Source organism: Typopeltis vanoorti, chromosome 12 (genome assembly GCF_054136105.1).
Source record: "Typopeltis vanoorti isolate ZY-2024b chromosome 12, IOZ_Tvanoo_1.0, whole genome shotgun sequence".
Taxonomy (NCBI): domain Eukaryota; kingdom Metazoa; phylum Arthropoda; class Arachnida; order Uropygi; family Thelyphonidae; genus Typopeltis; species Typopeltis vanoorti.
In genome coordinates, this window is record NC_143560.1 from 63,821,421 (window position 1) to 63,834,182 (window position 12,762).

General features: G+C 34.1%; 1 protein-coding gene across 3 annotated transcripts in view; it reads left to right on the plus strand.

The window, feature by feature from the left end:
* The window catches only part of LOC150100846 (histone-lysine N-methyltransferase EHMT1-like), a 416,509-nt gene that overhangs the window by 170,023 nt on the left and 233,724 nt on the right, over positions 1-12,762 (plus strand). For all 3 annotated transcript variants that reach the window (XM_090401402.1, XM_090401404.1, XM_090401403.1), the window contains exon 12: positions 131-253. In XM_090401402.1, coding sequence (XP_090257528.1) covers positions 131-253 — 123 coding nt within the window. The remainder of the gene's footprint in view (positions 1-130; positions 254-12,762) is intronic.

Consider the following 12,762-nt stretch of genomic DNA (forward strand, 5'->3'; position numbering starts at 1 on the left):
GTGATATTTATTGGCTAACCTGCAGCCTGGTATAGTTTATTTTAATATTGAAGGAAAAAATTGTAATAATTATAACCACATGAGCTTGGAATTGAGTTTTGTGATAATTTTAAAGGTTATATTATTTTAGGCTGGTGCTGATATTGACAGCATAAATGATCGTCTGTATACTTCTGTAATGACTGCAACAGAAAGTTGCCATTCCACTGTAATGCAGTATTTAGTTAAAGCTGGTGCCCAGTTGGATTGTAAAGTAAGTTTTTAATTAAAACTTGTTTTGAATCTCTCAGTTTTACTGCTAATGTTTTCATCATTAAATTGAAATATACGATGGTGGTCTGAAAAGTTCTCGGCCTTTTCCCAAGAGATTTTATTTTTCTAAGTTGGTACATCTGTCATAAGGACCCATGTGAAATTGCAAGTCATTCTATCAAGTAGTTTGTTTTATACAGCTGTCTGAAGCAAAAGTGTTATCCCTTGAAATGGATAAAATTGAGTATCATGCGGCTATAAAATTCATTATAAAAGAAGATTTGAGTATCATGCGGTTATAAAATTCTTTATAAAAGAAGATTTAATGCCAAAAGAAATTCATTCGAAGTTCATAAAAGTTTATGGGTACTCTTCTCCTTTGTTTACGACAATTAAGAAATGGGCTGCCGAGTTTAAATGTGGACAAACCAGCCTTGAAGATGATCCATGTGAAGGATGTCTAAAAAATGTAACACCACCAGAAATCATTGATCAAGTACACGATATGGTATTGGATGACCAGCGAGTCAAAGTGCATGAAATTGCTGAGACTATAAGCATTTCAAAAGAACGTGTAGGATATATTTTGCATGAAGAATTGCAAATGTAAAAGCTTTGCACAAAACGGGTGTCAAGTTTGCTCACAGGAAATCAAAAACACACTCGCATGAAAATCTCTGAAAAGTGTTTGGAGCATTTTAACAAGAATAAAACTTATTTTATGTGTTGATTTATTACTATGAATTACTATTTATTATTATTACACACTAGAATCCAAATAGCAGTCAAAACAGTGGATAGAAGTCAGTTGTTCAGCTCCAAAGAAGACAAAGTCCGTTTTATCAGCAGGAAAGGTCCTGGCATTAGTGTTTTGGGATGCTGAAGGCATTTTGTTTATTAATTATCTTGAAAAGGGTAAAATAATAACCGGGAAATATTATTCCGATCTTTTAACCAGACTAGATGAAAAAATTCCTGAGAAAAGACCCGGTTTGCAGAAGAAAAAAATCATCTTCATCAGGACAATGCACCTCCTCACAAATGTGTTTTGGCAATGGAAAAATTAAGGGATCTGCACTATGAATTGTTGGAACATCCACCTTTTTCCTCAGATTTGGCTCCCTCTGACTTCTATTTCTTCTCAAAACTATAAATCTTCCTCGCTAGTCAGTGTTTTTCTTTGAATCGAGAGGTGATTGCAGCTGTAGAGGGGTATTTTGCAGATTTTACTAAGAACTACTATAGGAACGGGAGAATGGTGCTGGAGAATCGCTGGAATAAGCGTATTAGTCTTAAGGGAAATTATGTTGAAAAATAAAAATAATTTTGAAATTTTAAATTCATTTTTTAATTTTAGGCTGAGAACTTTTCAGACCACCCTCATAGAATTCCTTCTAAAAATGGAACTTTATATATATTTATTAAACATTAGCTGTTTTTTGCTATATTTGCCTGTTGTCTTGAACCTTCTTTTTTAATTTTAATCATTAGTGTTATATGCTTTTTTTTTGTTAAGAATATTCAGTCACAGAAATTTTTTGATATATTGTATGAAATTGGACTATTAGTCCATTTCTCCAGAAATCCATACAAGTTCAAACTGCAAATGAATGCCTTTATGCAAAAGCCACAGCTTCCTCTGTCTCGGTATAAGCGGTTATCAAGAATTTTAAATAAATCATTTTACAGATTGATAACATTGGGTTTGGGGATCCTTTTTATGATTCATTATAAAAACCAAGTTTGAGATATAGTATGGTAATTAAATATGCAATTGAATTGAATTTTATTAATATTAGGTATGGAGGATGCATGCTAAAATTCAGTGTGTAGTTATACAGTGTAGTTTAATTAAATGATATTAGCACTTTTTGTAAAAAATACTACTAGAAATATATCTTTTGTTATGTGGCTAGTTAGTTTGATTTTTTTTTTTAATAGTTAATATTATCCAGGAGCATAAATATATCATTCATGTTCTACATGTAAAAATTATCCTAAATCCTCAAAACTCATAGCACTATATTACTATTAGATTGTCAAACTGTAGCAGAAATAGTAGTCAGGATACATTTAAATAAATGAGCTATGAATATAAAAGCACACTTTAGATATGCATGGGATTTCTTTGGGATCAAAGCTGGATAACTGGAAGAACTGTAGAATGGAAAGAACCAACTGGGAATTTTGATGCAATGAACTCATTTTGCTATGACAAGGACTATTGGATACTAGTTAATAATTTGCTGTTAGATGTCTTGCATAAATATATGGACTGACAATTTGGGACTTATCTGAATAATTTATGTTTGTATTGGCTAAAAGTGAAAGATTCATCAGTATAATATATTATAATCAGATGTCATGCTGACTGGAACAGCATCATCTTCAGCAGAACTGAAAAGGAACAATCAGTATACAAAGTAGGAATACTGCTTGGCATAATAAAAAGAAACACATGTATTAACCACAGTTAAAATTATTTAATTGTAAATATTTCATCCTAAATATCTTAGGACATCATCAGTACAGTAGTTTTAAACAATAATAGGAATAACATACAGTTAGGGCGCATGATTACAATAGAATCTCATTAAACGTGCATAACATGCTACAGTAGTACAAAAAAAAAAAAAAAAAAAAAAAAATTATTTAACAGAATTTTGTATGACAATTTCCCATACTTTAGGAATAGTAAGAACATCGTTGCGGTTTAAGTTTGGTCTGTGTAGTAGAGCTTCAGAACTTTCTTTGTATAAACGTTGTTCATGTTTATATAAAGATCTATGTAAAAGTTGAGACTTTTCTCAATGGATCCTATGGTTTGGATTTTCAATTATGACCGAAAAATGAATTTACTTCTTCGAGATCATAATACACACGCCAAATTGGATTATGATCCTACGAAACGTCAACTCAGAAAATTAAATAAGCTACTTAATGAAACTTCCTCCTTAGATGAAGAAACAATCAAAAAACTTAAGACATATCATGCAAGACCTCCTAGAATTTATGGCTTACCTAAGCTACACAAAACTAATGTTCCACTTAGATCCGTCGTAGACTGTATCAGCTGTCCAGCGTACAAGTTATCAAGATTCTTATCTAACCTTCTCCGCCCTCACATAGGCCACTCAGTTTCTTCAATCAAAAATTCTACTGAGTTTCACACAAAAAATTAAAAAGTAAATTCATTTTTCGGTCATATGAATTGGTATCAAGAACCACAGTAGTATTTCCTTTATCAGCTCTGATTATATTTTTGTTACGTTTTAAGGAAATAAACAAATCAGCTTTGACATTGTCTCCCTCTTCACAAACATTCCCATTAAAGAAACAATAGAATTACTAACTCAAAAATTTCTGTCTGATATAGTTGAATTGTTCAAGTTTGTTATTGTATCAGGTTACTTCACCTGGAAAGGTCAAATTTACAAGCAAGAAGAAGGAACAGCATTGGGATCTCCTTTATCACCAAACCTAGCAAACTTGTTTCTAGAACACCTTGAGGAAAAAATATTCACTTTTGAACCCAAACCAAAAATTTGGTTAAGATATGTCGACGACGTATTTGCAGTCTGGGATCATCCCGAACATGAATTACAACTGTTTCTAGATAAAATTAACCTTCCTCATCATCGCATCAACTTTACGTTAGAAAAAGAATCTCCACAGGGTATCTCCTTTTTAGATTTACACATCCAAAGCACCTACATTCTCCGGTTGCTACATTCACAATTCTTCTGCTCATCATCCATCTCAGAAATCTGGCATTATTAAATCACTAGTTTCCAGAGCACACAAATTCTGCTCCTCTGAAGAATCTTTAAACCAGGAATTAGAAGTAATCAAAAATACAGCCATCCTAAATGGATATAATCCTAAAACAACTAAAAAAAATCATCAGTAGTCACTTCTCCACACATCAAACCAGACAGGAAGAAGTCCATAGGATTCCCATACCTTACATTAAAGGCATCTCAGAACGTCTTTCTAAAATTATGATGAAATACAATTTTGCCACTACTTACGAACCTATCAACCAAATTTACAACTTGTTATTACTTTCTCCTAAGGACAAACTCTCACCTTTGATGTTGCCTGGCGTTTATGAGATTCCATGCTCACGCAAATTATCTTACTTTGGACAGACAGGTAGGTCTGTTCAGAAACACATCTCGAAACATCAAGACCACATTTGTCTTTTTAAACCGCAGAAATCTGGTCTCTCTCAACATGGAATTGAAAATCCAAACCATAGGATCCATTGGGAAAAGTCTAAACTTTTACATAGATCTTTATATAAATATGAATGTTTATACAAAGAAAGTTCTGAAGCCCTATTACACAGACCAAACTTAAACCGCAATGACATTCTTACTATACCTAAAGTATGGGAAATTGTCATACAAAATTCTGTTAAATATTTTATTTATTTATTTATTTATTTTTTTTTTGTACTACTGTAGCATGTTATGCACGTTTAATGAGATTCTATTGTAATCAGCCCTAACTGTATGTTATTCCTATTATTGTTTAAAACTACTGTACTGATGATGTCCTAAGATACTTAGGATGAAATATTTACAATTAAATAATTTTCACTGTGGTTAATACGCGTGTTTCTTTTAATTATGATCGCACCACAGGTTTCGTTATTTAAAAAAAGAAATGCTTGACATAACCAATATTACTGAGACATAGAAGACTGAAACAGGTAAATTACTGAGATCCTTTAAAATATGATGATCATTTCTGGCAATGTGATGATCATAAAGGCAACATTGGATCATGGAAGGAAGGAAAGGAGGAAGGAATGTGTGTATGTGGGAGAGAAATAGTTATGGCTCTCCTCTCTGCTGCTAGACTAATTCTTCTTCTTTATGGAGACTTTTGAGACTATGCTATAAATATTGCTCCATACAGATTCACTATTTGGGGATGTTATGCTAATTTGGGCATGTTATGCCATTTAGTCATATGCCGGCATATTGGAAAAGCCATATGACAAAAGTGCTAAGAGAAAAGCTGTTTAAAATGCTACAATTATATGATGTAAGTGGGGCATTATATCAAGCAATACATAGTCTATTTTTGAGTTGTAAGTCAATAGGTTAGAATTGAAGGAAGTATGGAAATATTATTTGAAGTGAAATCACGTGTAAGACAAGGGTCCACACTGTCTATGCTGTTATTCACTGTTATATAGATATATCAAATTATGAAAAAAATGGCATTAAACCTTGATATCAAAATTAAAGATGATAATCTCATTTATTTTTATGATGTTGCAGTAGTGAACAAATTAATATGAACAAGCTGAATTTTCATCAAGTTTTTGGTTTCAGTTCACAATTTCGTTTTGGTTTCTGTTTACTATTTTCAGTTTTGGTTTCTGTTTACTATTTTCAGTTTTGGTTTCTGTTTACTATTTTCAGTTTTGGTTTTAGTTCAATATTTTGGTTGAGTGCTGTGTGTTTTAACTGTCTCTGTGATGTTTAATTTGTATTAAACATCACATTACAAATAGTGTTGTGCGTTTCTAGTAGTGTAAACAAGTTGACATTCATGGTGTATTATTTATTTTGTTTAGCTATAAAATGGATACATCTCCAGGAAAGTGTTCAAAAATATGTACTCTTTCTCAGCACACATCCATGACTCAAAGACAAATTGCCAATGAGTGTGGTGTTTGTTTGAGTACTGTTAATGTGATTTTAAACAGGTTTAGGAAGGCGGGTACCTTTTTTCTTCTGACAGAAAAGGAAAATGCAGGCGAAAAAAGAATACTACACTTACTCAAAATTGTTTACTAGTTAGGAAAAGCAAAATGAATCCAAGATTGTCTGCTGTAGACTTAAAAAGAGGCTTGGCAGCTGGTGAATTAATATTTCTGACATGACAGCCTGTTGAAGGTTGTTGGAAGCAGGGAAGTCTGTCCACAGACCAAAAAAAAGAAACAACTGTTGACAAAGGCTATGCAGAAAAAGAGCAAAAGTGTACAAAGATTAGACTGTTGAGAAGGTGAAGAAGGTTATATTTTGAGAGCCATTTCTTTGTCCAAGGAGAGTGAGTACTACCTATGTTCACAAATCAGCAGCTGAGAAGACTTCTCCCACCAACCTTCAACAAGCTCTAAACACTCAGCTAAAATGATGTTCTAGGGTTATTTACACATGATGGTCCAGGATCACTTGTGTCTGTTGACAGTATTATGAAAAGTGATCAATACATAAAAATATTAGTGAAAAGAGTTGTTCCACAGATCCAGAAAGAAAAAGCACTCATCTTTCAACAGGATCTTGCTCCATGCCACACTTCAATAAAAAAAAGTTCCTCAAAAATTGTAACATCCAATTGCTTCAGTGGCTAGGTAATTCCCCTGACATTAACCAAATAGACAATTTGTTTGCCATAGTGAAAACGAGCCTTGGAAAATTAAATTGTGATACAAAGGATAACTTAATACAATCCATTATAAAATTATGGTTTTGAGATGCAGTAATAAGAAAAATGTGTTCTATGAAAGGGTTCTATTTTGTACTTATTTTCTTGCAAAATTGAAAATTTTTCTTTGAAATGTGAGTGTTTGGATTAATTTGATTGCTACTGTATATTCAATAAATCCAGTACATGTCTGCAAAATTTCTATTAAAAAAAAAAAATCAGCTAACGCCTTTTTATTCCCGAATAGGGAGTAGATGAGGCCATTTTAGTGCTATCTAACTTTTGGAGACTGAGTGGGCAGTTCAATCTCCACTGGTAGCCAATCAGAGAGAGCTGGCCCAAAGCTATCACAATTAAGCAACCAGCAGTGAAGATACGGCACAAGTGCTGCCATCTCGTGGTCCCTAACACAATATTTTTAATATCTGAAATAGTGTGGGTTCTACGGTCGATTTTCTTGAATTTATGGGACGAAAAACCCGAGTTTCCGGGAGAAAAACCTGCTTGCCTGTTCCAGAGCTCGACTAACTCGGGAACCAGTCAAAAAAGGCTTAGTAACAGTTCCTCTAGTCAGTGACTAGACTTGAACTCGAAGTCTGTCTTTGGGCGGTTTAGCGCTGAGGAGTGCAAACACCACTTCCACTGAGCTCTTTCTATACTAAATATTTAGTAATTACCATAACAAATTTGGTGTGAAAATTAGTTGAATCAATTTGTATGGAATAAGAGAGAAATTAGTCAAAACACTAAATTAGCTATATTCTGATTGTTTACTTTGGACTTTAGTCATGAATCATGATGCAGTTCTTTTTTGGGGGACTAGTGTTGTTATCCTTCTTTGATAGAGACAGCACATAGTAAAGAGCAATTTTTGTGTAATGTGTCAGTTACAGGATTTATAGATACTGAGAGGAACTGTTCAGTTATTTGCCAATGATGCAAAGTTGGGTAGAACGATAGTTAATACAGATGATGTTTGGGAAGAGTTGGATAGATTGTCAGACTGGGCAAAGGAGAATGGATGCCAGTTTAATGTGACAAAGTGTAAGGTCATGCATTTTTGGATGAGAAAATTACCAACTGTATACCACATTGGTGGTACCGTACTCCAGGAAATTGATGAACCAACGGACTTGGGAGTGTTAGTGGATAGGGAGTTAAAGTTTAGGGGACACATAGCAAAAGTGGCTTAAGCAGTTCATCAGATTGCTTGGTTACTGAAGAATACTTTGACAGGCAGAGACAAGCAAGTTATTGTTCCTCTTTATTGAGCCTTAATAAGACCTCATCTTGACTACTGCATGCAGATCTGGGTACCAGGATTTCTTGGTGATGAGGAGGAGGTGGAGAAGATCCAGAGACGAGTGACCAAGATGGTATGGAATGAACCTTATGAGAAAAGGTTGAAGATTTGTGGGTTGCAGAAGCTGGTTGATAGGCAAAAAAGGGGTGATATGATTGAGACCTACAAATTACTGAGGGGTTTTTACAAGATTAATTCAGAGGAAATTTTTCAGAACAGGACTGGTGGTGGTGGTAGAACTAGGGCCATCCATAGAAACTGAGTAATAGTGTAGTTAGCAAGGATGTTAGAACTAGGTTTTTTGCTTGGAGAGTAGTGAATGAGTGGAATTGGTTGCCAGACTCTGTTGTCGGTGCCATGACTGTGAATGAGTTCAAAGCAAAGTATGATAGATACTGCACAAATGTTTGATAGTTCTTGACATGATGTTTAGGGCCTCCATCAATAAGTCCTTGGAGTAGCCTGTAATAATAATAATATGTGTACATGCATGTGTGTGGAGAGATATTTAGCTTTGGGTATTTTTTCATTTTTCTTGTCCTGATGATGAACTTAATTGATCTATGAAACAAATCCTGTTGAGTTTAAAAATGTGCCAAGAAACAGAAGTAAAGTGGAAGTATCCCTGAAATATCCTTTCAAATTAGTTTTAAAAATAGCAACTTATATAATCATATCAGCACCTGTACTCTTTTGGAGATTAACATCCTTTATCCTCAAGTGGTGGTGAAGTGATAATATCACTTCACCACCACCAAGGTGGATAAGATACTATGATCGTCCAAAACAAGGTTTCATTAACAGTTTCATATTATCAATTTTCTTCAACTTTTTATTAAAAAAAAATCTTTCTTTCTTCAAGTACTAAATGTGGTATAATTTAATGGATATGACACAACAAATAATTAATTGATAAGGAATGGAAAATTTTATTTCTCTTATTTTGCCTATAGTTACCAAGACATTGTCAAAGGACAGTAATAATCAATATCAAAGTATATGAGTGTTGTTGCATACTCTGCCCACTTACTTAGCATGTTGTATATCATGCTGATATACAATAAACTAGGCATGTATATAAAAAGGTATTTTGCAATGGAATTTATTGTTAACTGGGAATCCTTTAAGAACATTTCCTGTGATAAATCTCACTGCATCAGCATTGTAATCCCAGATAAAAATGAATCGACTTGATTCATAACAAATAAACTTTGGTATCTAGGACATAAAGAAAAGCCTTTATAAATAAGGACTTTTCACCTGAAGGTGAGTTAGTAAATAATAATCTCTTAGTGACAGCAGTTTCTATGCAGCAGTGTAATAATCACAAATGCAGTTTTTATATTCTACGAGACAGAAGTTGTCACTAATGTGTCCAAAGGACAAGTTGCAGGCACAAGAAACTTTACACACTTCAGGAGGTGTAAATGGATGAAGCTTGTCCTCCTTCAGAGAACAGATGAAGGTTGCTAGTTGAATGTGCAGTTTTAAAATGATATGGAGATTATATTTATGGAGAACTTCAGCTATCTTTTTAGATGTACCCTGGATATAATGAATGGGAATAGTTTTGTTATAATCCTGTATATCAGGTAAAGGAAGAGGGAAATATAATATCTTATCTATTTTATAGGAGTTGTAGCCATGGGCTAAAATAAGTGGTGGGGGTGAAGATAACTCAGTTCTGTGCTAAGAGCCATATCATTAGAGCAAATAGCTCTGCCTCTGCATGCAAGTGCTTTCAGGATGCCATACTGTTTGGACCGATACAAGTGAGACTATTGATGTTAAATACTTTCCTGTGTATGCGTTTGCCAAAACAGAGAAAGATGATAAACCATCTGAAAGATAGCTAGTGTGTCTTGAAAAGGAAGGCATTTGTTATTTCTTTTCTACTGTGAAAATATTTTTGAATGTTGACTATTTACATGTGCTAAAAAGTATCTAATGTTTTCTGGGCATAGGGTCAATTAGCTAACATATCATCTACATAGTACAGAAGCCAAATACTGCTTTAAATGAAGCAGCGTAATGCTTTGTTCTCTAGGAGTAATGAGTTTCCTGTTATTATACAGAAACAATAATAGGAAATTCACTAAATTTTCTTTTCCCCACCCCCAGCTGTTTGTATATTTTTTGTTTAAATGTAAAGGTGCATCTATAAATGTATGATTCATTAAATATTTCTGTCAGCTGCTGCACACAGGAAGTTCTGCTTACCTGCACAAACTTTCTCAGATGACGGCAGTCTTGTTCCTGGCAGACTCTTTAGGATCACAGTTACTCCTCTTATACAAGCAATGCGATTATTTTTCCATGGATTAAACACCAGGGATATCTCACCTTTTGAAAAACTAGTTAGCTCTGCTATTTTCAAAATTGTCGCTCCAGCCAGATGGGCAACCACAATAAGCCTTTTATCGAACTCTGAAAGACCCTTTGTTTTTCTCATTGTGATCAATACCGTTGAAGATTACTGACCAGCAGCATTCTTAATTAGTTGCCTGGAACATGTGGTAATGCATGTGACCAAGTATTTTGCATATATGCTGTGTGTGACATTTACATACTTCTGTCTTTTGAATGATAGTGTATATGCTGTGTGTGACATTTTCATACATCTGCCTTCTGAATGATAGTGTAGCCACTGAAAAACATTTATGCCTCCACATTTGACCATTTCTAGTTGAATATCTTCTACCTCATCTATCTTTCTGCATTCTGGTTTTTGATGGCTTTTTTTTCTACCTCAAGTATTGATATATACTCCCCAGTGCAATGAGTACATATCAAATATTGATTTGTACTCCTTATTGCATCCTTCTTGAATGTTTTCTACATCTGTGTTGTCACTGCTTGTTTCATTTAGCAATCTTTCATAGTAATTCCTCCAGACATTTACTTTATCTTCAATTTTCTCTTTCCTCTTTCTAAGCTTTTACATCAAATCCAGAATATTTTGCCACTTTCCTGATATTTAATTCATATTCTTACCAGAGTTGTTATATGGCTTTTGTTCAGCTAACTTTGTTTTGCTATCTTAAATTTTTTCTGTATTCTCTGAGTACAAGATGTCACTTACTTAAAAGGAAGTTATGATGTGCTTTCTTCTTTTCCCTCACTGACTCTTTAACTTCCCGAGTCAACTATGGAGTTCTGAGTTTCTGTTTTTGCAGCCAACCTTACCTGAAGCCTCTCTTGGTGAATCATCAATGTTTTCTCCACTTATTCAGAGTCTGCCACTAAATCAAAGTTTGGTTCTTGTTTTCACATGTTTTTTCTTGAATAACAATTATGTATTTGAATCTACAGTTCACCTGAAAGCTGCTCAACTTTTGTTCTTTTCAAAAGTTTCTTACACAGTTTTCTTTTCAGTATGGTATTCAATTTTTGCCTGTTGAAAACTAATTGATGCTTGCTTCCTATTTTAAACCTTGTATCCTGAACCAGCACAAAGATATTGCTATCAACAATAACATAGCCAGTGAAGTTTTCCTAATTCTTGTATCTTCTGTCCATGCGACTTTGTGCACATCTTTATCTTGCAACATGGTGTTAGTAATTACTACTCTATGTTCTGAACAGACATCAAGTACTTCTTAGCTTTGATTTTTTCTCTGAATTTTCCCCAAACCTTTCTGTACGTTTGAGAATCATTTCCTACTCCGCTATTTAGATCTTGATCAAGGAAAAAATTTCCCCCCTTTTTTCTTCTTTTTTTCTGTCAGCTGCCTGCTCTTTTATGCCTTAAAAAAATCTCCTACTTCTTCCTTAGTAGAGTCTTCTGTTTGATCATAAGCACAAGTGAGCCTCATTATTCAGTTCTCTATTTTGATATTTGCTCACATTGCCATACTTGATATTGCCTGCCCTTCAAGAAATTTATCCTTGTATTTAATGTTGAATTCTATACCTACTCTTTTTTTCACCGATAATTAGTATTTGAATATAACAACTTGGATTTGTTGCTTAGAAGAATCTCGCCTGTTTTTGTCTTCTTTGTCAGCAATAGCTCTTCTATCAATCTGGTATTTATCCATTTCCTCTGCTAGTTCCATTTCTTTTTGATTGAATTATCTTCTGTATTTTGTCAAGGTCATATTGGAATTTCAGGGAAATATACACATGCATACAGGCATACAAACAACTGAAATTGAAGCAAAGAAACAGTGAAAAGCTAAAGTTTTTAGAACTTTAGTTCTAAAATATTTTAGGACTTCACACTTTGCTTGTTTTCTTGCTCCAGTCTCACTTACTTATATAGTTCATCATCATCATCAAATTCCTGACATATACCCTCAAGGGGTGTACAGGATACAATAGTACTACATGAAAAATTTAGATAATTACTAACTTCCTATCTACAATTTCCATCCAAATCAGTCTATTACTTGTCAAGACTCCAATATTATCATTATCACATCTTATATTTCTGTCGTCTAAGGCACATTGTACCGTACCAATCCACCTATATCTTGGTCTTACTCTGGGTCGTTTTCCTGCCAACTTGGCAGAGAACACTTGTTTTGCTAATCTTTCATCGCCCATTCTGTTTAATCATTTGCTAATCTTCCCTCGCCCATTCAGGTGGTATGGTCATTCTGACCATACCACCTGAGATTAGCTCTGCTAATGCATTCCTGGATGCTGACAATGTCAAGATCTTTCCTAATATCCTTATTTTTAATATGATATTGCCATTGATGCCATCTGTTCATGCCTCTAATCTTTCTCAGGACTCTCATATCTGTGGTCTCTAG